The following is a 26,661-nucleotide window of genomic DNA, read 5'->3' on the forward strand; positions in this document are numbered from 1 at the left end:
TCAAGTGGTCCTTTCTGCCAAACGCCGCACGCAACATCTCACGGACTGGGACGCTTTTCGGCACGACCTCGAACAGCTTGACGCCCTCGACGGCACAGACAATATCCAGGCCATCACGGGGTGGACACAGACACTCCAACGAGTCAAGAAGCGCACCACGCGGGCCGTCGAAGTCCCTGAACAGGTGGACAGTGTAGACAGTCACCTAGCCCACATGCTCGAAGCCCGACAGTCCCTGAAACGCAGGTGGAAGCGATACCGAAGCAGCCGAAACCTACGCAAGAAAATTGCCCAACTCAACAGGGAAATCGAGAAGTACTGCGCAACTCTCTTCCGTCAACAGTGGCACGCAGTGTGCCAACAAGCCGGGGGCCAACTTCATGTCGGACGCACATGGCATCTGCTCCGATACCTGCTAGACCCAGCGAAGTCCAAGACCACCCAGCGTACCCACCTCGAGCGTACGATACATCGGGCGACGCGAGAGAACGGCTCCCAAGACACGATCCGCTACCTGCAAGAGAAATATTTCGCCATTACCCCATCTGCAAAGCTTCCACTATATGGCGGAGTCGCCAACCCTGACCTCGACCGGGACATAGAACTCTGGGAAGTGCAGAACGTGCTCCAGAACCTCAATGCCACTTCGGCGGCGGGCCCAGACGGCATCACCAACAAAGAGCTACGCAACCTCCCTGACACATCCCTAGAGAGACCCACCCGCTACTTAACCACTGCTGGCGTACGGGCCACCTACCCCAGAGCTGGAGAGACTCCAAGACCATCCTGATACCCAAGCCAGGCAAACCGCCCTATATTGGCAACCTCAGGCCGATCTCACTCACTTCGTGCGTTGGCAAGTGCCTCGAACACGTGCTCCTTAATCGTTGGAACCACTACCTAGAAACGAATCACAGGTATCCCCACACCATGACCGGATTTCGCCAGGGCCTCTGCACGCAGGATGCCATGCTCCTCCTCAAACGGGCCATCTACGACAGGCGAACCAGCGATACCAAGGCCATCCTAGGACTAGATCTGCAGGGAGCGTTTGACAACGTGAAGCACGCGTCCATCTTGGAACAGATCTCGGCACTCAACATGGGCGAAAGGACCTTCGCGTACGTTAAAGCCTTTTTGTCGGATCGAACGATCACCATCCACGCGGGGGACCTGGAACTCCCGACTAAGAGGCAAGGCAGCACAGGCACACCGCAAGGCTGTCATATCCCCCCTCCTCTTCAACCTGGTAATGATGAGAGTCGCTGCAGCCCTCGACAGAATCCCGAGCGTTCACTACAACCTCTACGCCGATGACATCACCATATGGGCCGTCCACGGAAGCGACGGTCAGATCGAGGAAGCTCTACAACAGGCGGTGCAAGCAGTAGAATGCAGTCTCGACGGAACGGGACTTATATGCTCGCCGACGAAATCGGAACTGCTGGTCATAGCACCGAGCCGCACTCGATACGGAGTCCAGCCCAACATCAACCTCCACACGGCGGACGGGAGCGCCATACCACGAAAGGACACGCTGCGCGTGCTCGGCATGCACATACAAGCTAACGGCGCCAACTCGCACACGGTGCAACGGCTTTTACGCCAGATCACTGCGGCAATGACGCTCATCCGCAAAGTCGCCACACGCCACGCTGGGATGCCGGAGGCCAGTGCACTACGGCTAGTCCAAGCGTTCGTGGTCAGCCACGTTGCATATGTCGCGGCCTACCACAACTAGACGGAGGCGGAGACCCAACGCATAGACGCGGCCCTCAGCCAGGCATACCGCGAGAGCCTAGGACTGTACAGATGCACGAGAACGGACCGCCTCCTTGAGCTGGGTGTGCACAACACACTCGCCGAGATTGCTGAAGCCCAACGCATGAACCAGCTAAATCGCCTCTCAAGCACGCCCACCGGTCGCCAGATCCTCGACAAAGCAGGACTTCGCCCTCTCTACGATCCCCCACCGCAAGCACAACCCCTACCCCCGGTCTTCATTCGCCGCCTGCACATCGCGCCCATTCCGAAGAACATGCACCCGGGCATCCATGACGCTCGCAGGAAAGCCCGGGCTAGAGCCCTCAGTAGACTGTACGCCAACGACGAGAGTGCACGATACGTAGACGTGGCCGCATACCACGCCAGACCCGGGCAGTACGCGGCAGCGGTCGTGACAGCGACCACGGGCATCACAGTCACCGCGGCCAGCTTCCGAGCAAGCACACCGGCGCAAGCAGAAGAAATCGCCATCGCCCTCGCCGCAACCGACCCCGGCTGCGCAGTCATCCTCAGTGACTCAAAATCGGCCATACGCAACTACGGTACCAACGCTGTCGCGGCAATCGCGGCACGAATTCTCAGCAACGCTCCAGGCTCTACCACCCGACCCTTGAGACTGCAATGGTTCCCCGCACACGAGGAGCAGGCCCTCGGGGTAGACCGCGCCCGCAACCGCAACATCACTGCGGACCGGGCCGCTCGCGAACTCACCAGTCGGGCGGCCCCCCAGGAGAGGTCTCCCCCACGCCCCTGAATCCCGGACGGAGATCCCATGAAGATGCGCCATACTCGCTACCTACACCACTAGAAGACTATGGCACCATACTACGGTGGTACCGAGACACCAGGAGACGGTTCCTGGCCCCACACCCCAACCTCACTCGAAGCGAGGGGACCCTCTATCGCCAAATACAGACAGACTCTGTGCTCACACCAGTACTGGGCTGCCACATAGCCCCCGCAATCTACGAGACATCCGAGTGTACCATCTGACGCGCCACTCGCGGCACGCTGGCCCACATACTACAGTGCACACCCCAAGACCCCGCACCCTCAAGCATCCGACAACTACCAGTGACAGTGCGAAGAGCCATCACCTCGTCAGACTACAACACCCAGAAATTAGTCGTCCAGTGCGTCCGGGAGGCCCTGGAGAGGCAACGGGTAGGCGGCGCGAGCCCCTTGGGGCCCAGCGCCGGACGCCTGACCTGAAGCTCCTAGGGCTGGCCCGGATGACGCCATCGGCGCCACCGGACCGTTACTAGTCAATAAAGTCTTTTCTCTCTCTCTCCTGCAAGTCCCGGCGAACGCCATTCAACATTGTTGCTAATTCAGAAGGAAGCACGTTAGCAGACATGATCAAGGTAACACAGGCAGCAGAGGCGGCGAAATAACAAAAAGGTTAATGGAAATGCAACAGTAACACCAAAGCCAATCTGCGGGGCAGTTGAAGAACGTGTTAGGCGAGTGTCACCACCGCTGCCAGCGCTGCCGAAGGACCAGACATGGATAGGGCCCTCTTCTTTTAAGCCGTCACGCCCTGGTGGTCGTTGAAGGCAATATGCTGACGTTGGGTCACGTGGCCTCGGGAACAGCAACTGCGGTGTTGTCGTCGATAAGGCTTTCTGGGCAGCGTAGGCGTGAGGTGCTCGGAGATAAAACGCCAGGGCAAAACCGGTAGAAACCTGCGGGGCAGTTGAAGAACGTGTTAGGCGAGTGTCACCACCGCCGCCAGCGCTGCCGAATGACCAGACATGGATAGGGCCCTCTCCTTTTAAGCTGCCACGCCCTGGTGGTCGGTGAAGGCATTATGCTGACGTTGTGTCACGTGGCCTCGGGAACAGCAACTGCGGTGTTGTCGATAAGGCTTGCTGGGCAGCGTTGGCGTGAGGTGCTCGGAGATAAAAGGCCAGGGCAAAACCGGTAGAAACCTGCGGGGCAGTTGAAGAACGTGTTAGGCGAGTGTCACCACTGCCGCCAGCGCTTCCGAAGGAAATACAGTGTGTCAAATGTGTGTCTCAGTGGTGTAAGGTCCAAAGAGTGGCTTTATTGTGTGTAGTCTGTTGTTTGTCTGTTGATTCTAGATTGCTTGCTTTGTTTCGCGGAGGTGTTGTCTGAGGTCAGTGTACGATCTTGTTGCAATGTCCGGTGTATTTGTGAGTGCAGAAGCAGCGGGTTGCTGTGTCCGGTGTATTTGTGAGTGCAGGAGCAGCGGCCATCTGATTCGCGGTCTCATTTCTAGCAATCCCAGAGTGTCCTGGAACCCAACATATTGTCACCAAGCCAGGGACGACGCAGTTGTTTTGGAAAAGAAACACGTTTATTGGAGCGAACTTGTGCTCCCCTAACAACTCAAAAAAATACAGAGGCGGCGAAGCAACGGTCAACAAAGTGACGTGCGTCGGCGAACGTCGCAGAATCGAATACCCCGGCGTCTGCTCTGCAGGCTTTTTATCTTTCGGCGCGCGTGGTTCTCGAACCGTCGATTCGCATCGAGAACATTGTAGATCCAAGAAGATTATTCCGGGCTGTTCACGTTAGATCGGAATGCTCTCCCTATCACAACAGATAACACATGCGGCACAGAAAGAAAGAATGGAACACGCGCTTCCCTTGGCGCAGAGATAACACACACCGGCGCAGCCGGGCGGTAAAAGCAAAACACAAATAAACAAACCCAATGTATGGTTCGCGGCATTACCCCCCCCCTCTAAGAGTGCATCGACCCGATGCTAACATAAGCGACAGTCCGAACAAATGAAAATAAAAGTTCGTCATCGTCCGTAGAAAGGTTTTAAGCGAACCACGTGGACGACGTCAGGCCGCGTGCGTCGTCGTGATGTGCCGGAGTCACCATCGGGGATCACTTCGTAGGTAAGTTGGCCAACACGTCGTAGAATCTGGTAGGGTCCGAAATACCGTCGCAGAAGTTTCTCACTCAGTCCGCGTCGTCGGATGGGAGTCCAAACCCACACACGATCCCCTGGGTGGTACTCGGAGGCTCGGCGTCAGAGGTTGTAGCGGCCGGCATCCACCAACTTCTGGTCCGTTATACGAACTCGAGCAAGCTGGCGGGCCTCCTCCGCACGCTGAAGGCATCCTTGCACGTCGGCGTTCAGGTCGTCGTCTTCTACGTGCGACAGCATGGCGTCAAGCATTGTAGTCGGCCGTCTTCCGTAGACGAGCTCAAACGGTGTCACCTGCGTGGTTTCCTGATTGATTGATTGTGGGGTTTAACGCGCCGACGCAACGCAGGTGATGAGGCGCGCCGTAGTGGAGGGCTCCGGATTAATTTTGACCATCTTTATCGTGCGCCGAAATCTCGTACACACGGGCGTTTTTGCTTTTCGCCTCCATCAGAAAAGCGGCCGCCGCGGCCGGGAAAAGAACCCGCGACCTCTTGCTCAGCAGCGCAACGCCTTCGCCACTGAGCCACCGCGGCGGGTGCGTGGTTTCCTGGATAGCTGTGTTGTACGCAAACGTGACATACAGGAGCACTTCGTCCCAAGTCTTATGTTCAACGTCGACGTACATGAACAGAATATACGCAATCGTCTTGTTCAAACGTTCCGTTAGTCCGTTCGTTTGGGGGTGGTACGCCGTCGTTCTTCGGTGATCCGAGTTGCTGTAGCGTAAGATTCCTTGCATGAGCTCCGCAGTAAAGGCCGTTCCGCGGTCCGTGATGAGGACTTCAGGGGCTCCATTCGCAGCACAACTTGTCTTATGAAAAACACGGCGACTTCTTGTGCAGTCCCCCTCGGAAGAGCGGCGGTCTCCGCGTAGCGCGTCATGTAGTCTGTTACTACGACAATCCACTTGTTCTGGGATCGTGACGTAGGGAACGGGCCCAGAAGGTCCATTCCAATCTGTTGGAAGGGCCTTGATGGTACGGCGATCGGCTGCAGAAGTCCGGCAAGTCTCGTCGGTGGCGTTTTTCGTCGCTGACAGTCACGGCAGCTCCGGACGTAGTGGGCGACGTCGGAAGTAAGGCCGGGCCAGTAGTACTTCGCCCTGATTTTTCCAGTTGTGCGGGCTGTGCCGAGATGTCCGGAATACGAGTCGTCGTGGCACGCTTCCAAAATTTCGTCACGAAAGTCTGCGGGGTTGACAAGAAGGTAATGCGTTCTCGTCCCGGGGCTGAAATTCTTCTCCACAAGGACGGAGTTTCTCAGGCTGAATGCTGGTAAACTGCGTTTGAAGGTCCTAGGAACGGCAACGTTGCATCCCTCGAGGTAGTCGATTATGACGCGTAAGTCAGGGTCGGCACGCTGCTGGGCGGCTAAGTCGCTCTCCATCACGATTCCGAAGAACGCGCTGTCTTCATCAGAGTCTTGTGCTGGTGGGTCGACGGGGGCGCGGAACAGGCAGTCGGCGTCGGAGTGTTTCCTGCCACATTTTTAAATGAGTGTAACGTCGAGCTCACGGAGCAAGATATAAAGAGGAGCGCCGACTGTGGCCCAGAAAAATTCTTTTGCTCGGGCCGATAATGTCCACGCGCCGCCGGCCGCCCAGCTTTCCCTTTGCTCTCTTCCTCCTTCGTTTGCCCTCTCGTCGCTGTGCCTCTGTACATGGCCCTTCCCTTCTTCGCTCTCCCCACAGGCGTCGTTTCTTTCACAACGACGCTTGTCGTATGCCAGTCCTACTATGCAGGAAGAATGCCTGCACGCGCGGAATTTAAACACCGGTGCGCGGCAGCAATAGCCGGCGCAGATAATCGCACGCCACTGCATACATGGCGATCGCTTATTCCCTATCGGGGAGCGTTTATTCTGACATTATGAAGACCCGCTAAAAATTATGTACTAAACCAGCAGATGTAAGACGCAATTGAACGACGACGATGTCAAAAGCACCAAAGAACGAGCAAGAGTAATATGGAACGCCACAACATACAATCCAGCGCGATTCTGCTTACTACAAATCGATGAAGCACAAAAAGTACCCTCTGTTGTTAGACCGCTCTAAGGCCGCGTGCTTAATTATTTATGCTGCTTCTGCGCACAAACAACGCTTACAAGGGTCGCCCGGAATCTCTATCGGCAAACGGCAATGATGCACATTTCTGTTCCAATGACTGAATTGGACGGCTGCCCTGTTGTATGAAGTATACAAAAACACTGTCAGCGTGATAAGGCGACCCAAGAATATCAAACGCAACATTCATTGTAACTCATGTCGTAAGTTACCACCAATGTTCACTGTCGCTCGACGGTCCTGTTATCTCGTCGATAACGCCCCGGACTCCAAATAAAATGCTGCGATTTGTATGGCTGCAATTTTGGGCTTACCAGGGTTCCCGGCGTTTTTTTCTGTAAGCGGCTGACCAGCAAAATAACCGGCTCGTTGAACCTTTTCTTTCGGCGAGTCATCACCACAGAGATATAGCGTCCGCACGAATTCAAATATTGCGAAATGAAGGCTTATCATAAGACCGCACTGTCAGGGCCTTGATCTTGAGCAGATTGCTACGTCGCGGGCAGTCGCGGGTGATGTTATCGCGTTTCTGTTCTTTTCTGATGAGCGTGTGAGCGTCGGTCCATGTTCTAGGCACACACTGTTTTGGACCTCGAAGCACGGGTAACTCAAGATGGAAAGTTCCAACTTCCGCGCCAGTATCACGACGAACTTGAATTTTTGAATTCAAAAGGTGAGTTTTTGATGTTTCACTGTAGTGCTTGACCAAGTACTCGGCCTTATTATAGTGGCATTGTGACTATAAAATTGACTATGGTAATTACTTTCTCGTGTAGCGACCCCACAACTATGGCGTGCTTCGTGACTGGCTGCAAATCTCGGCATTCCAAGGGAAAAGAAAAATGTCCTCTCTTCAAGGCGCCGAAAGACCCAGCCTTGTTTCACCAGTGGAGCCAGTGCATCCCAAGTAAGAAGAGGGAGCTCAGAAAAAGCGACAAAGTATGTGCAAGGCACTTCGCGCCGCACCTCATATCTGGCAGGTATTACAGCGAGTACAAGGGCAACGTGTTGCTGAACGAACCAAAAGTTCACAGGCTGCGAAAGGGTGCTGTACCAAGTATATTTGAATGCTGTAAACCTCAGTGCATTCATCCGGAATCACCAGAAGGACAGAAATCAACATCAGCAGCCGCTCTCTCGCGCCCACCTGAAGGCCATGTTTCGCCGTCCGTGTCAATTCTCTCGTGGGCAAGTGCGATGAATGTTCAAGCAACGGAATTTGAAAGCGAAATATTCGCCGAGAGTACGAAGCCAAACCAGTGCGAGAAAACCGGACCTGAGGGCACTACCACACTGAAACCCTAGATGCACCCGGCACCAGCTGTTCTGTCCCTGCATATGGATGCAGCTCAGGCTGGAGTAGCGTGGTGGAACATCTTCTTCAGCATCCTGAAGATGTCAGTCTCCCGCCCCGGTGGAACTATCACAAGGTGAAGAATCGTAGGCTGTTCTCGGTTCCGCCCTTCTGATACAATATTGGGCAACGAGCAGGTGATGGTTATATGATCCGTGCAGACTGCAAGATTGCGCGGCAGTTTTGTCTTTTTTTTATTTAAGATTGGCTTCTCCTGTTCTCTAAAGTGTGCTACATTTCAAACTGGATTGTTTCTGTCGTGTTGCCCGTATGACTTCATATTGCAGGCAACGAAGGGTGGGTTCTTAGGCATTAGGCGCCGTAATCTATGTAGAAGGCAAATACGTGTGCGTGCTGGGGGGGTGCATGTGCTGGTGTGTGTGTGCGTACGTGCGCTTGTGCGTGCATGGGCGCGTGTGTACGCCTGCCTGTCTATGTATGTGCGTGCGTGTGCGTGCGTGCGTGCGTGAGCGTGTGTGTGTGTGTGTGTGTGTGTGTGTGTGTGTGTGTGTGTGTGTGTGTGTGTGTGTGTGTGTGTGTGTGTGTGTGTGTGTGTGTGTGTGTGTGTTCAAAAGGAGGGCACGGACATATGTTGAATATAGTGATATTCACTAAAAATGTGGCTGTCTTTGGTTTTGGCATTATTTTGTCTCCTAATTTGTCTTCATTGGTGTACAGTATGAGAGGGTCGTGGGAACAAGGAATAATTTGTCGTATGGCTGATAAATGTAGTAAAGAGATGAAACCGTTTTGGGAGGATTTTGTTAAGGGTAAACGGACGCATGCAACTCGACTTATTTAAGCATGAGTATCATGTGACAACGTAACCTTGAAAATAACATGTATACTGTGAGTTTGACCACCGCTATACAGCTGCCGCTATAGGAATGCTAAAACCACGCTACATTCTGTCTTTCTGTGATCGCCTGATAATTTTTATTGTGTAATACAGCTCTCCACATTACACAACTTTTATATTTTTGTACAGGTGGACACGTTTGAAGGAGACCGCATCAGCTACTGCGAGGTTAACGTCGCAAGCGATGGAACCAGTCCTGTTGTCACTAAGCACGTGACTGTATGCGGAGATCGCCGAGACCAGCCTCTTGAAGCGTTTATTCTGAAAACGAGTTTGGGAGACCTGCTGGAGACTGCTGGGAAGCCAGCCACCGTTCAAGATGTTGGGAGTCTTATTCAAACCATCGATAACATTCACATGTGCAGAGGGGGACCAAAACATGCATCCTACCCAAATGTCCGGCCAGAATGCGCCTTCGTGGATCCTCTTGGAGTATGGAGGCACAGTAAATGTGATGTTTATGCACTGTAAACGCAAACTAGCCGGAAATGGAGTTTTAATCAAGTAATGTGCCCTGAAAAGTACCTATAGCAAAAAATGTACTCCCTAGGCATGATCTAAAGAAGTGGACGAACCTCCATGGTAGTACCGTTGCCCATCCGGGTAGCAAAAGGGAGGATTTAGAACGACTTAACACCATTTGTGAGATGGCGTTCCGTTCCTTGTATACTACCACGTCCACAATAAACGCCCTATCTGAGGTAATCATCTCAAGCGGGCGGTCGCCATGTTAGTCTTCTGTTGTCTCCGTGCACCAGCACTTCAACCGTGGCCTAATGCTAATTAGAACGAGTAAGCAGGACGCGACGGTTGCACGCAGCTACAAAACCAATACCGTACGTATACCCGTATAGATGCTTCAACCAGCGCGATCACAGGCAGAGAGTGCGGCCGTGTTGTCTCAATCTGTTTATTTTGGCGATAGGTGTTGTCAAACTCTGCTGCTAACGAAGAGGCAGTTCTCGCCGTTGCAAACAATTGCAATGTTCATCTGCTTCGCTTGCTTGCGCATACATAGACGATTTAAATTCTCGTGCCAGCGCGCCAACGCACCCGACTGCAGCGACTCAACTTGCCCTGGCGGCACGACTGGCTGCCCGGATGTAAACAGCCTCTGTGCTATCAACGCATCGCGGCCGGTGACTCGGCGCGGCCGGAGCTTCACACCTCGCCTTGGGCCGTCGTGTTTTCTTATTTGTGAAGGACTAGTAGTGCCATTTGGTGGAAAGATTTTCATGTGCCCCTGTCACACGAGGAACGGCCGCAAACAGCATTTGGATACGGCGACAGGTGTGGACAGCTCGCTGGTAAGTGGTCTTTCATCAGTCGATGCGTTTGTCAAACGTTTGGATAGGGTTAACAGCGAAGTACCCGGGTACCCGTGCCGCTCACAGCTCGTACACGCACGGGCAAAGAAAAAAGCGCACACTCGTATTATTTTACTTGTTTGTGGGTTTTGGGGTATGCGTTCGCATTCTTTTGTAGGCCGGTTTGTAACAGGGCATTCGAGGTAAAATCGTTTGTCGCGCGCGGCGTCGTTTCAAAGCAACGTGACGGTTACTTCGTGCTGGCAAAAATCAGCGCAGTCAGACGGAAGCGGGAAGGAAGGTAGAGAGATCGGGAAAGAGGGCGCTAATATATAAAAGAAAGCGTAATGCAAGACGAGAAATATAATACAACCCGCCTGCATTTCTCCGAACTTCAGGACAGAGCCGCACACGGGTACGTTGTCCCAAACTTGAGCGTACGACGTCTAAAAGTACCATATATATATATTTTTTTTTCATTGTTCAACGTGACCTGAGCCACTTATCTTCTCATTGCCGCGCATGCAGACCTGATTGTGTCCCTGTGTTTGAGCGCACAGCCATCCTTTTGCGACATAAGAACCAGCAAACGCGAGAAATTGTAGAAGCCAGCCACATCAGAAAAGCTGGTTCCGAATGTATCAGTCATCTCTCTATCCCCCTGCTTAATCGAGAAGTCGCATATTTAGACGCACATTGAGCGCTATTTCGGTGCTTCTTCTGGGAATGCGTGTTGGGGGTGGGAGGGGGGTCTTAATCCATGTATGATGCGGTTATCTTTGCTGATTTTTCGCCTTTCGTGCGCCTCAAAGTTCGTTTTGTGGTTTTGTTACGGTTTTTTAGTATTTTCGGCTGAGTGCGCCGAGAACTGTGACGCATTGGGGGCGCGGCAATTTGGCGCTTGGGCATATAAAGCTTTGAATTGTGCAATAATAAACTAGTTGCGAGTGTGCGCTTGTGCCGTCTTCATGTGTTCTTGTCCTCGTTAATTTGCGCGCAGTTTATTTTTCGCAATGCATAATTACCAACTCGCCCAACTCGCAACCCTTTTACAGATCCTATACTCCGTAAAAATGAGTTGCCTGTCCTTTTAGGTACGGCAAAATCTCGCGCAGCGCATCATTCTGCCAGGGGGCCATATCCTAACCCTTTCGGCCCTAAATTTTTTCTTTCTACTGAAAATATTTTTTCTATGTGTTTTCTTTAATATTTGTACCCTATTAGTTTACAAACGAAACATTGAGCTTGTGATGCATGTAATTAGCGATCTACAGGCATGACAACTAATTAGGTCATTAGGCAATTAAAATTTTAAGGTCGAGCAGAAAAAATACTTTTGCTTGTTTTCCTAAATTTTGGAAAGAACTTAACCCACATACAAAAATTGAAGCTGGTAGTGCAAATATTTTTCGATTGGGACCTTATTCTAACTACGTGTCCCGATCTTATTCATTCCTTATTATTCTTGCCTGGCTTAAGCGATCACCTATTGATCAACTTTTCCCTCAAAGGTGTAATTCCTCACCCTCCGACAAAATCTAAATATATTCGAGACTACAGTAAGGCTGATTTTTCATCTATTAACCATGAACTTGGAAGTTTTTTGGACAGTTACATGCCTAACTTTTTCGAACGGTCCGTTGAAAGCAACTGGTCACTTTTCAAGTCTAAAATAGAGTACCTTATTAATGCGTATATTCCGCTGCGCGTAATTGCCTGTAAGCATCGATCCGCTTGGTTCAACGTATCGCTGAAACGCTTATCTAACAAAAAAAAGCGGCTGTTTCGTAAAGCTAAAAGAAATGATAGCTTTGATTGTTGGTCCGCGTACCGCGCGTGCGCAGCCATTTATAAAAATGCGCTTAAGGATGCCAAACGTGTTTTTTTTTCATGATACCCTCCCTACGCTCCTTGTTGACAATCCTAAGAAATTTTGGAACATTGTTGGTAACAAATCAGTGAATACTGTTTCACTAACAGATTGTGATGGTGCCGCAATCCCACCGTCTCAGTGTTCTGTTGTGTTAAACTCGGTATTTTCAAAATCATTTTCGCACTCCCCTGTTGTTGAAATGCCACATTTTGTTCAAGCTGATTTTCCTACTATGGATGCTGTACTCTTTGATTTGGATGGTTTGGTGAAATTGATTAGAAAATTAAAAATGTCGTCGTCATCAGGTGTAGACGGTATCAACGCAAAGTTTTTAAAAAATACTGAGATGTACTCGGCTGTGATATTATGCAATCTATTTCATCAATGCTATATTTCGGGCTTATTACCTAACGATTGGAAGATCGGTAAAATTGTGCCATTATTTAAATCTGGTGATCCATTTTCCCCCCTTAATTACAGGCCAATATCAATTACGAGTGTTTCTTGTAAGATTTTTGAGCATATAATATATTCTAATTTGGTTAAATTTCTGGAAGATAACTCATTTTTTACCCCTAAGCAACATGGATTCCGTAAAACATTTTCTTGTGAGACTCAACTTATTTGTTTCGTACATGACATTGCCACTGCTCTTGATAACGGACATTGCATTGATAGTGTTTTTATTGATTTTTCAAAGGCTTTTGATTTAGTTAATCATCAATTACTTTGCATGAAGTTAAGCAAACTAAATGTTGATCCACACATTCTTTCTTTGATTGAAAATTTTTTATCTAATAGAACTCAGTTTGTATCTGCCAATGAATTTGATTCGCCACTTTCTTTAGTGACATCAGGGGTACCACAGGGTTCCGTGCTGGGTCCTTTGCTTTTCTTGATTTATGTTAATGACTTGTCTTCAGTAGTTACTTCAAACATTAGGTTGTTCGCAGATGATTGCGTTATTTATAGAACTATCACTGCAGATTCTGACACTTCCATACTTCAGAGTGACCTCCATAACATTACTGCATGGTGTGACACATGGAAAATGCGGTTAAATACTAACAAATGCAAATCCATCAGATTTTCACGTAAGCCTGATACCTCCAATATTTACGACTACTATATCCAGGGCTCTAAACTAGAACTTGTTGCTTCATACAAATATTTAGGAATTCATATTACCAACAACCTTTCTTGGCAACCTCATGTAAATTTTGTTATTAATAATGCGAACCGTATGCTTGGGTACTTACGACGAAATTTCTCTATGGCGCCTTCACAGCTTAAACTACTGTTATACAAAACTTTAATTCGGCCTAAACTTGAGTACGCGTGTTCGGTGTGGGATCCTCATTATGATTATCTTATTAACATGTTGGAAATGGTTCAAAATCGTAGTGCACGCTTCATCCTTTCCAACTATGCTCGGACATCTAGTGTTTCTGCTATGAAACGAACTTTACACCTTCCCAACCTAGCCCTACGCAGAAAATTTGCCCGTTTGTCAGTCTTTCATAAAATTTATTTTTCCAACGCATACCTCAAAACTGAACTTCTTTCTGCGCCATCATATGTATCATCCCGTATTGACCATCGCCATAAGGTATACATTCCCCACTGCAACACTAACTTATTTTTTGCCTCTTTTATTCCCAAAACTGCTAACGAATGGAATCACCTGCCCCCTGCAATAGCTAGTATAATCGATGTACCTTCATTTAAGATTGCCATCGAAAAATACTTTTGTTCCTTATAATTGCATTTATGTTATTGACTCTGTTGTGTATACTACCTTGCATTTTTGTTGTCCACTATTGTTTTTTTATGATTGTCCCCAATGTTTTGTTTCACTTTTGTTTTTGTTTTCTGGTCATAATGCCAGTGACCACTCCCTTCTGTAACGCCCTCTGGGCTTTGAAGGTATTGAAATAAATAAATAAATAAATAAATAAATAGACAGCCATGTAATCTAAGTATGACTTCAGTACTCGGAGTCACCCCGACGTCAATTTGGTCTTCACTGCAATGCCTTCCTCTTTCATGTGTTGAGCTATAGCAAAAAACGAACAATAGTTACATCAATCGGAAGGGGCATCCTTAAAGAACTATTTCCTAGAAAACTATCTGTTTTCGTTTTGTTCTCAAATTGCTAGAAGACTTTTGGTTAATGTCCTAAATATAGGGCACCAGGGCCGAAAGGGCTAATGTCAATGCACACACTATGAAACCAGCTTGCACTTAATGCGTCGCATTGTCTGCTGATAAGCATTTTAGATTCGCCCCTCTCATCATCATTCACTTCGTGGAGATGGCGGGATTTTCTTTCATAGCTTGTTGTCACTGCAGTAATTAATAGCAGAATCAGTCCTACAAATCACAGAAACGGTTCGTTTCACGTTGAAAATACTCACAGTAACAACTTTGCACCACACGGAGGAACAATCGGTTGCAGTGATGAGGCATAAGGGTAACTTGTTGTTAAAGGGTCATTGAAGACAACCAGAAAGTTGATTTCAAACGGAAGTCGGACCTCCGCATAGCCATTTCAGCATTGATTTAGTGCCAAGATGCCTTAAGTGCTGAGAAATCGCTGTTCAACTGCTCATCAAACGTGACGCAAACACGACTGCAGTCGCTGTTTGCATCAGGATAAACCGGAAGCAGGTGAAGCAGCGGTGATTAATAGCAGTATACAAGCAACTCAATACAACATTACCACGTACCAAGCAGTTTGGTCAGTTCCGGTCAAATCGCTCATGCTTCCCCAAACTCCCCTGTCATTTGCCGTTCGAGACCACTAAGCAAAATGTTTCTGCATTGGACCTGTGATCAGTATTTACGCTTCACTGAAGAAAAACATTGGCCTTTTGAGGCCTCGCAAGTTTTGGCGTCGAACGATTTTCTCATGCATAGCTCGAATGCTCCCTTGGAAAGCGGTACTGCCACCCCAAGTATGGACGAGTAGCACCATCCAGCGGCAGCCAAGAAAGAAGTTGTGCGCGTCAGGCCACTTAAGCCCTTCCGGTGAAAACGTGTTTTTGCTAGTTTCAACCTTATTTTTAAAAAAATGCCAGGTGTAAGAGGGGTATAATAGTGTTCTCCGTGAGCTAATCTATCAACCTAGAGAGACTTGCATTTTAACTTCACTGTCATTTAAAGTTGTGCTCGAGTATATTGTGCGGAAGTAATATCTTTTTTATTGCTGCAAAAGCCACGATGGTTAATGTACTGGCACTTGGTTTTATGAAGCCTTTGCATTCCTAGTTTAAGTACTGAAATTCGCAGGGAACCTGGCGTAACAATTTTGTTACTGTACCGAATTATCAAGTTCATTTAACCATAGTGTCTGTCTTGAATTTTACATGTGGGCATTTTTTTTTCTTTTTTGCTTTTTCAGGTAGATGTTCCTTTGACTCCCTGCCTGCATTCCGCGAACGGGGAAATTAGCCTCCGCATCGATGGCCAGAGTGTCTTGACTGCATCATCTTTACTGGGAGGACTGTGTAGTCTGTTTGCATCGTTCTGGGTTTTCAACATTCAATATCCCAAGAAGGCACACAGAGCTCTAACGTTTGTGGAACATGCCTTTTTGGACCTTGCCAGCACCAAACCACGTGTGAAGGATTTAGAACTAATTAACTTTTATCGCATCAATATCCATCACCAATATTTTATTTGTTTTGAATCCTGTAATCATTGGATAGTAGTTTAAAGAATTTCGTATTATGTTTCTGACCTTTTTTTTTATTGAACAGGGGATATTTGATGGGCCCTTCAGTATGCTGATAATACAGCTATCTTTTAGTGAAGCAATTATATTAACCAGCTAATATAACTTGAAACAATTATCTAAATAATGTTGGCAACTGGTGCCAAATGAATCAACTCAAAATTATCGGAAAAACACGAATTACATGGCTTTTTCTTCTCACTCTGAAGAAGCTGTCGCGGTACCACCCATTCTGTTCTATATCCTTGCAATTAACCCCTCAGACTGGGTCACTTTTCTTGGCGCATTTGTGTCTTTATCAAAACGCACTGGTGTTTTCCGCAGCATATTTCTCGTTCTTTATATTACTCCTTTATCCATAGCCATCTCATTGCTGTCTGTCTCCTACATCATTTATCTCTTGTGCCTTTACCATCTACAAAATGCTCGTTACCTTTCAATATCAAATCGTTACACAGCTCTCGCTCATTTCACCACCAATTGAAAAAATTGTTTGTTGTTGTAAACCACTGCAACCATTTTTTTCACTTTGTGTACTGAGTACTGATGCGTACTGATAAGTACTCACGCGTTCTCAATCCTCTAGTATTATATAATGATGTCACTTACCATGCCGTTGTGTTTGTGCCTATATGTTTTTCGCGTATTTCCAGTTCTTGTAGTAATATTGTTTCTACTGTTTGTTCAACTAGCACACAGATCGCTCATTTCACCACCAACTGAAATTTTTTTGTTGTTGTAAACCACTGCAACCATTTTTTTCACTTTGTGTACTGAGTGCTGATGCGTTCTGATAAGTTCTGATAAGTACTGACGCGTTCTCGATCCGCTATTATTATATAATGATTTCACTTACCATGTGGTTGTGTTTGCGCCTATCTTCGTTTTTCGCGTATTTCCAGTTCTTGTATTAATATTAATTCTACGGTTTGTTCAACTAGCATTCTATTGCTGTCTTCCATTCCTAACTGGCGTGTGTTTAGCAATTTACCATTTTTGCTTTCTTATAGGAGGTCGCCCTAAGTTTTTATTTCGGAGCCACCTTGTGTACACCATGTACAGGTCCGCGCAGAAGTAAACGGAGCACGGGAGCGGTGGCCGAACTGCATCGCTGCGCCGCGTATGGGCGCCGACGGGAACCATGAGGCGCCGGTCAAAGAGTGTGTTCGCACTTCCCCCGCCGCCCTATCTGATATGTTTAATCGCCGCTCTGCTGGCGTGTCATGCTCGGCGAGACGGTCTTCAAAAGGCAGCGCTGGGCTATAGAGGGGCACTGGTTGCATTGCCGCTCGCAGGCATCAGCGGCGACCGAATCCGCTTCTGCTGGACGAAGCTGCGCGCGCCGGGAAACGTGCCTTGTCGCGCAGTAAAGGGCGGCATGAAATTGTAGGCCGCTGCGGTTTTGCATAGCATGTCTTTGCGATATAATTAATTGTAAGCCGGCAGCAAAATTGCCATGTACAAAGACAATTCAAAGACATTTTCGTTGTTCGGGAAAAAATCTCGCTTACGAGATTTCTTGTTTAATTTTGGGTTTATCCCAAGTTATTGCTGCCGGTCAGTCCAGGTCTGCTCTGAAAAAAAGGAAATAAAAAATGTCCATGCGGTAGAAATTCTGTATTAGAGAAGCCCGTACAGAATAGGTACAATCGTTTCCTGCTATTACAGCGGGCCTGATAGGGCGCATATTTTGTTGTCGCATTAAACCTTTCACTCCCGTTTAGGAGGATAGCCGCCATGAAATTTTGTACCAACTTAACCAATTAAGACTATGGTCGCCATCGGTCATGACGACTATACTCGCCATCGGTCATTTTGGGGGCTTGACGGCGCTTTTCTGCAAGACTTTGAAGTCATGCGGTCAAGCCATCTTTCAATTCAGTGCAGAGTTTAATTTAAATCTGCAACACTTCTTATCTAATATAGGGTGCTCGTTAAAAATAACAACGTCGGTTTTAATGCGACAACAAAATATGCGCCCTATCAGGCCTGCTGTAATAGCAGGATACGATTGTACCTATACTTTACGGGCTTCTCTAATACAGAATTTACACCGCATGGACATTTTTTATTTCCCTTTCTTCAGAGCAGACCTGGACTGACCGGCAGCAATAACTTGGGACAAACCCAAAATTAAACAAGAAATCTCGTAAGCGAGATTTTTTCCCGAACAACGAAAATGTCTGTGAATGTGCTTTCTGTATTGTACATGACAATTTTGCTGCCTGCTTACAATTAATTATGCCGCAAAGACATGCTATGCAAAACCGCAGCGGCCTACAATTTCATGCCGCCCTTTACAGCGCGACAAGGCACGTTTCCCGGCGCGCGCAGCTTCGTCCAGCTCATGAGCAGCGGATTTGGTCGCCGCTGATACCTGCGAGCGGCAAAGCAACCAGCGCCCCTCTATAGCCCAGCGCTGCCTTTTGAAGACCGTCTCGCCGAGCATGACACGCCAGCAGAGCGGCGATTAAACATATCAGATAGGGCGGCGGGGGAAGGGCGAACACACTCTTTGACCGGCGCTCCATGGTTCCCGTCGGCGCCCATACGCGGCGCAGCGATGCAGTTCGGCCACCGCTCCCGTGCTCCGTTTACTTCTGCGCGGACCTGTACCATGTAAACTTGTATGCGAAAGTTCGTTTGAAATAAACCTGAAACCGAGCAAAACCGTGGGAAATTAGTACTCCCGCAGGGAACAAGAAACTCTCCCTTGTGGCCTTGAAAAAACTCCTTTCGGAAGGCCTTCAAAACCGCCCCAACTTTGCAAAACTCCATTCAAAAGAAATATATGCTTCCCTTGAACCTCCTAAAAACTCCCCTCGCGAGGCCTACAAAACGTAAAACTCCATGCAAAAGAAGTAAATGCTTCCCTTGAACCTCCTCAAAACGCCCCTAAAATAACATAAGCACTTCCCAAGGGAGCTATAATAGGCTCCTATTCAACCGCCTAAAAAGTCCATAAACATCACTTAAAAACGCCTTGAGGAAGTAAAGAATACTCCATTTTGATCTCCTTAAATTCTCCCTAACATTTCTTAACACTCCCTAACTACCTCCTTTCTATCACCTAAAAACACCCTGTTTTGAGGAAGTAAACAAAACCTCCCTGTTCCATGTAGTAAAAAAACTCCTACAAGGAGGATCACTAGAGGACAGGCGAAAAAACCTCTAGGAAGTATATGGGTGGAAAAAAAGTTTAGAGTGATGGGTCCCAGCAATGCGCTAATTGCACCAGCCTCATAAACACTCTGTACCGTCATGCAACGCGGCAACGCAAGAGGAAGCAAACTGACAGAGTTAGACTACCTCTTTCCCCAGTGAAGAAAGCACAACTGCAGCTTTTCCGGAGGACCCGAACAATTCTGTCCAAGAGAATGTCTTCGCTGCGCAACCGGCAGGCGCTACTCGAACGTAAGCACCAGCGTTCGCAGGAAGCATTGATCAAAATGAAACAAGAACAATTTAATTCAGTTCTCGCACACCTGCCTGAGGCTCAGCGTCTTGTTGTCCGAGAGTGTATGCAGATGAGCAAATGAGCCACGCCGAAAGGAAATTGTTACTCCTCGAATTTTCTGACAATGTGCATGCTGCTGCACATCCGGAGCCCTGCGTCCTACTCTTTTCTCAGGGAAAGCAAGCTTCTGCCGCTGCCAGCCGTATCCACAGTCCGTAGATACATTTCTATGGTCACAACTGAGTCCGGATTTGACGAAACGTTTTTGGGAGCATTCAAACGAAAAATGGCCAGAAAGACGGACATCCAAAGGCATGGGATGCTTGTATTTGACGAAATTCAAGTGAGAGACGTAGTCGCATTTTCGACTTACGTTCAATTTCATTAATGAAGATGTAGTTTCTAAAGTTTCTAAACAAAGAAACAGAATTGAAGCTTGAAATTGCCTAAAACAGTCATAAAGTGTTTTTGAATACAGTAATTACGTTGATTGTACTGTTCAACACGCCCACGCAACGCAGGCGACGAGGCGCGCCGTAGTGGAGGGCTCCGGATTAATTTTGACCACCTGGGGATCTTTAACGTGCGCAGAAATCTCGTACACACGGACATTTTTTTCCTTTTCGCCTCCAGAAGAGCGGCCGCCGCGGCCGGCAATTGAACCCGAGTCCTTGTGTTCAGCAGCACAATGCCTTAGCCACTGAGCCACCGCGACGGGTACATTAATTGCGTACCACGTCCACCTTTATGTTCAGGTCAATTTAAAAGCCATGGTTTGCTAACAGCACCGACAACAAGCGACAATTAGTGTGACGTTGTAGACTGGTGAACGCGTATATAACCCTTCAACATGTCTTATTCGTTGCACATAGGCACGGCAAGGGAGAGACGTAAATGCGGGGACAATGACCTACATCGGCCAGGTTGAAGGCAACAAGACAGACGGCCCCCAACTTGCCGATCACGGTTTGGTATTTCTGTTCGTGCCTTTTGCCGACAGTTACGCACAGCCCGTGGGCGTCTTCGCTTCAAAGGGGCCAACTAAAGGTATGTGGCCGGCCAGTCTACAGAAATCTCTCCTGAAGTGTGTTCGAATCAAGTGGCTCCAGTGGTAGCCGAGACCTTACCGTAATAATATACTGGTCGGAAAAATAGCCCCCCGAGAAACATACGGCGTTGGTAGGGGGGGGGTGATGATGATGATGATGACTGTGACCGTAGTCGAATAAGGGTGGCAGCTACTACTGGGTAATGTGCAAGCCTAGAATTTAAATTCCCTTTAACCTCTGTCTACGGGCCACACCACGTGGGCCACACAACTCTGCCCGTACGCAGAAGCACAAAACTACGTAAAAAAATGAGTACGTCATAAAATGGGATTACGTTTTGTAATAAAAGCCACTATGTGAAAACAAAATCCTTTGTAACATCACGCAAATGCCAGTTTTGTAAATAATTACATCTGTTAAAAGGTGCAAATAATTTCAATTTGAATACACTTGCCTGTTGCAACGCAATTACTGTGAATATCTTGTTTTCTTTTTTAGGTGTCGAGCTCGCAAAACTCGTACTTCAGGCAATCTCCTTACTTGAAGCGGCGGGTGTTTCCGTGGATGGCCTGGTTTGCGATGGCGCGGCTACTAATCGCTCTTTGTGGAACCACCTTGGTGTCTCTGGAAAAGTGGGCAACCTGCGACGTACGTTTGAGAACCCTGTGTGTCCAGAGAGGAGAGGTTTTGTGTTTTCAGACGCACCTCACTTAATGAAATGGATCCGAAATCGCATTTGCAAAAGCAAAGTTCTGAAAGCTGGCGGAGATACTATAGAGTTGGAACATTACGTGGCACTTTATACAGCAGACGAGGGCCCCGCGGAGCACTGAAGACGTGCCCGAAGCTCACATGGTCTCATATCTGTCCAAGCCAGACCGAAAAAATGAGAGTAAGATACGCCACACAGCGTTTTAGCAATTCAGTAGCTGACGCGCTGAAGTACTACAGAGGGAGGGGCGTACTACAGGGAGTAAAGGGAGTACTACAAAGGGAGGGGAACTATAAAATTCACAAAAATGATGAACGATATGTTTGATGCCCTAAACAGAAAGATACCGCGCGAAGGAGTTCGAATGAATGGAAAGGACATCGGCGTTCTGCGAAATACTTTGCAGTTTCTGGATTCCTGGGAGAGCGAGCTGCAAGGAGGAGAAATAACTAAGGAAATGTTTTTGACGAGGAGCACGAGTGAAGGCCTACGGGTCACGATTAGCTCTACCATAGCGCTTTGTGAGTATTTGCTTTCTACCTGCGGGTTCAGGTATGTACTTACGTCAAAAATGAACCAGGACCTGATCGAGCGCTTTTTCGAAACAGTTAGGCAAGCTGGCTGCCAGAATGACCACCCCACTATGCCTACCTTCCTCCAGGTTTACCACCTCCTGTCTGTATACAAGCTCATAAGACCACCAAAATTTGGAAACTGCCAACTAACCGAAAGCGAGGAAAAGCCGTGCCTTACGGTGGAGGACATCAAAGAAGTATTTTTGCCCAAGCAGAAACACGAGAGCAAAGGTGGCAAGCTTGCCGAAAAAATGAATGGTTTCATTTCCACTGACCTTTGGGAATGTGAATACATTTTACCCTCCAGTTGTGCCGACCCAGCCGTCAAAGATTGCATCGTGTATTTTGTGGCTGGATTTCTAGCCCGTAGATTTCGGCAAAAGGCCACCTGCACTGTATGCAAATACGCGCTGGGAAATACAGAAGTGCCCCAGCATGGAAAGATTCCGGAGGTCGTTCACGCCAAGTCACGAGGCTTCCTAACCTTCCCTAACATTCATTTGTACACTCTCCTTCGTTCAGCGGAGAACTACTTCGTTTCTCACGCATCTTCTCCAAATGTTTACGAAGAGACTTTAGACCATGTCCTTCTGACTCACAAACTGACTTTTCCGTGTGAAGAACATAAAGAAATGTTACTAGCGGGCATTCCCCACTATTACGTCGGCATGCGGATGAGGCAGTTTTGCCGACAGCAAAACAATGATGTAAGGAAACTCGCCCGGGAGAGGAAGAAGGTGGCAAAACACATGCCGACATAAAAAAACGACAGCATTTTTTTCCGTGAGCTCCCCAAAATGCGAACATATATAAGAATAAGAACCTGAGGTTTCCGGAAATGAGCAGCGAACATTAACAGAACTGTACGCAGCGCTCAGGAATTGCTCCTGACGAATCAGTGCTTTCATAAACTTGGCGTCATTTTTTTCATGAACTTTGCTTTGTACTCGTCAAACCAACCGCGAGACCCCTAAGAGTGCTGGCCATCACAAATCAAACCGCACAGGGGAACTATGTATCCAAAAGTGTTTCGGACATTATTTTTTGTTTCTCCATTAAAGTTGGTTTCGCTGATTCCATTCTATATTCCTTTTTGTAAACCAAACACTTACACAGAGGTGCCAGAAAACACCACACCACTATTTTACTAATCCGATATGCATGGCTGAACATGACGTTCTGATAATTTGGTTTGTATAAATAAATATTTTCAGAAATTTAAAAAAACAAACCGTGAAGGTGGATAATAACCTACATTCTGCCATAAGAAATGCCTGCGTTTTTTTTCTCTCGCGCCTATTGATTCTAACCCCCACAGATATCCACAAGTGTGCACGTGCAAGAACACAGAGGAGCGCATAGTCGCTCGGAGCCACCACCTTTTCCAGTTTTGTGCAATAGTGAAAACTCAGTTTGGTGCTTCACATGCAAACTTTTCAAGCTGGGTGCAACACTTACGTGTCGCTTACTAAGTTATTTTCCGCTGATATAGTTACGATTAAATCTGGTTAAGTGTCTTGTATGGCAGCTTACCTACGAAGACGCTTTCACCTCGTGGTCGTTTAAAACAGCAAAAAAAGACTAGCTCAGTAGATGTTACCAGGTTTGGTAGGCATTTCTTCAACCCGAATATGAGGACTTTATCACGCATTTCTTACATGAACTCCTAGCTAGGAATATTACTTTTTTATGGCCCTTAAGTAACAATAGTTAATTACCAGTAGACCTTAAGAAACAACAAAAAATGCAAACCCATAACATTTTCTGCGATCCATACGTGACATCGACTGAAGTGAGGCACTTGTATCTGCATGTCGTAATAACAGCTGGACAAACAGCCGGGTGGTTGCAAGTGTTCGGATGTTTGGAGAGGGCGGGGAAGGTGAGAAGTGATGTGTCGGAAAAGCGTCGGACATACTGGGACTACGTGGTGCCGTGGCAAGATTTATGGCAAGATTTATTCACGCGCCCGTACTCGTGCCCCTGCCGCGGTTGTGCTTTCGGCACTTTTAACAACTAGTCTGAATTGATGATATGACAATACTCTGTGTATACTAAGAGTAACGTTCGTAGTAATAGCTCTTCACGCAATACATATACTTAAGGTAATTTGGAAATTAGCATTTGCTTCAAACACACTTATTCCCCATTATCATTTTTCAAATAGCACAGTGTGTTTCGTGCGTTCTACAGTAAGAAGCAAGCTTCCACTACTTGCATGCAGTTCTCAAGAGCGCAGTGCACTATACTTTAGGGTGGTATGTAGTGCGCATAGTGCAATGCATACGGTTCTATGTAGTTCAAGAAGTGAAGAAAAAATAAAACGTGCGGTAACTCGAAACAAGACAGCGGAACTTAGCCATCCTGGTGTGCTACCTCGGGGCTACACCACCGCCCCACACAAGCGCAGACACCGAAACAATTCGGCATGTGAGCTTAGTAATTCCTATTAAAACAAATTTAAACAAGTTAGTTTAGTAAGTTCGCTATCTGCGAGAAAGCTGAGGGAACTGAACTTTTATAATCGCTATTGATCAGAACCAGTTGCTCCTTTCGCCTTTTGTAAAACCTGTTGAAACACAGCCGAATTGGTAGTCACAAATTTACAAAATGGAGTCGCATTTACGGCATGCACTGCGCTAAAGGTAGTACTTGTATAGCAGCCATATGTATATATGTACTCCACATTTGGCTTTCCCGCCATGCAAACCAATCCTTAACGTATCTTTGCCGTACGACCACTCAATTCCTTCGGGTCCGGGTTACCCAGAAGGTGCTGTCGAACAAGTTAATCAAGCCGTGCGAAAGAGGCGCGCAATGAACGCAAAGCGGCGCCCAAGCAGGCCCAGAGCACTCGTGCTCAAAACTACCGTCGCTCGCCGAAGCAGACGACAAAAGCCGACGGAATGAATGCGTTCCGCCAACGCGCCCGCCGGCGCACGGGAAACGCCAGCGCTGTGCCAGTCGCTGCGCCATCTAGATTGTGCTCCGCGAGTGATGGACTTTAAGAGCCCGCGGGAGAGAGCGAAGTCGGCGCTCCTGTTTATCTTGCTCCGTGGTCTAACTCCTGCAGGCGCAAGCTCCAATCCTGGTGGTGCCGAGATAACACATAACAGATAACAGATAACACATGCGGCACAGAAAGAAAGAATGGAGCACGCGCTTCCCTGGGTACAGAGACAACACAGACCGGCGGAGCCTGGCGGTAAAAGCAAAACACAAACAAACCCAATGCATGGTTCACGGCAATATTGATTGATTGTGGGGTTTAACGCGCCGACGCAACGCAGGCGATGAGGCGCGCCGTAGTGGAGGGCTCCGGATTAATTTTGACCACCTGGGGATCTTTATCGTGCGCCGAAATGTCGTACACACGGGCGTTTTTGCTTTTCGCCTCCATCAGAAAAGCGGCCGCCGCGGCCGGGAATCGAACCCGCGACCTCGTGCTCAGCAGCGCAACGCCTTAGCCACTGAGCCACCGCGGCGGGTGGTTCACGGCAATATGATCACCTTGAGATTTAATGCATACGCTGACATATTTATTTTATACACAACATTAAGAACATGGTTTTTAGAAGACTGCTTGTATGATAATGCATGTACAACACGCAGGGAATTTGTGAAAATGACTGACTTGGGTATTTCATGTTGTACTATTTGATTTAAAACAAGAAAACATTCATGGTCTTCCACCGTAAAAATGCTTATTTTCGAGTTCAAGGTATTGGAGACCATAAAATCGTATCCGTGCGCCGTTCCCGACACCGTGACGGCAGTTTTTTTTTTTTGCGTCCCTATGAAATTCTGCACATTGATACTTACACTACAGATACAAGAAGTGCTGCAAAATTGCAGCTTGCGGTAGCCCGGTTTTATCAATATGCATGAATGACAAGTCAAAACACACAGGTTGAAGCTGCCAGGATGGTAAAATGTCAGTAAACGAAGATGTGTATATGTCCAAAAAAGAGATGTCGAAACCCGCAGCTTCCTCTCTCACTCTAAGTGAGAACGGCAAAAGAACGGATGGGCGATCTACAAACAGCGGCGTAATGGTTACATCATTAAAACAGCTTTAAAAGGATGATTACTAGGGGATGAAATTTTAAAAGCGTAGAGAAAGTCCATGTATGTTTGTTGGTCTTCAAGGCACCACTTGTTACATTCAACATATACAGGCTAGTGCGGAACGCACCCGACGCAAGCCGAAGGGCCAAGTGGAGAACTGGATCAAGAATCTTTAGTGTTGTTTTTGAAGCCGACCCATTCACGACACTGCCGTAATCTAACTGAGACCCGACTTAGGCGGTAAATGCCCTGCGAAGCAGCTCTTTGTCTGCACAATAGGATTGGTGAGAGAGGACCTTGAGAATCTTTACTGTTTTGAGGCATTTCTGTTTGAGTGCTTTGATATGTGGTATGAACGTGAGCTTTTAATCAAATGACACCTAAAACGTGTGCTCTTTTTCCACAGGAATAGATGCACAGCTAAGAGTAATCTCATGGTCCGCATAAATTTCGCACTTGCGGGAGAACACCACACAACTACTTTTGCCAGGGTTTAGTTTAAAACCGTTAAATTCCTCCCAGCCAGCAAGTTTCTTAACACCGAGCTTTACTTGACGTTGGCAAACTGACAGGTTACAGGATTTAAAAGATATTTTCACTTCGTCTATAGATGGAACAGGACATGGTTGGTGGCAATGCGTTTCGAAGGGAGTTAATCTTAACTATAAAGAATTTGTGCCTTAGAACCCCACCTTGCAGCAAGCCTTTTTCTGCCCATACATTGGAAAGTGCACTGCCAACCCTCACTTTCAAGGTTCTTTCGGACAAATAACTAGAAAGAGTGTTCATCATGCTGCCTGGGACACCAAATGACGTAAGGTCCCTGAGGATGACACAGCAGCAGGTTGTATCATAAGCTTTTTCAAAATCGAAAAATGCAGTAAGGCAGAAGTGGTTACGGACAAATGCATC

The 26,661-nt window shown here is 47.7% G+C and overlaps 1 protein-coding gene across 1 annotated transcript; it reads left to right on the forward strand.

Annotated features, from left to right (window-relative positions):
* Positions 1–930: 930 nt before the first annotated feature.
* LOC144143457 (uncharacterized) lies at positions 931–1,741 on the forward strand. Its single transcript, XM_077675209.1, has 2 exons — positions 931–1,193; positions 1,282–1,741. Exons 1-2 carry the CDS (start codon positions 931–933, stop codon positions 1,739–1,741), a joined length of 723 nt encoding a protein of 240 aa, XP_077531335.1.
* The last annotated feature ends 24,920 nt before the right edge of the window (positions 1,742–26,661 follow it).

Source organism: Haemaphysalis longicornis, unplaced genomic scaffold (genome assembly GCF_048455015.1).
Source record: "Haemaphysalis longicornis isolate Haplotype H1 unplaced genomic scaffold, Haemaphysalis longicornis Haplotype H1 scaffold_6, whole genome shotgun sequence".
NCBI lineage: Eukaryota > Metazoa > Arthropoda > Arachnida > Ixodida > Ixodidae > Haemaphysalis > Haemaphysalis longicornis.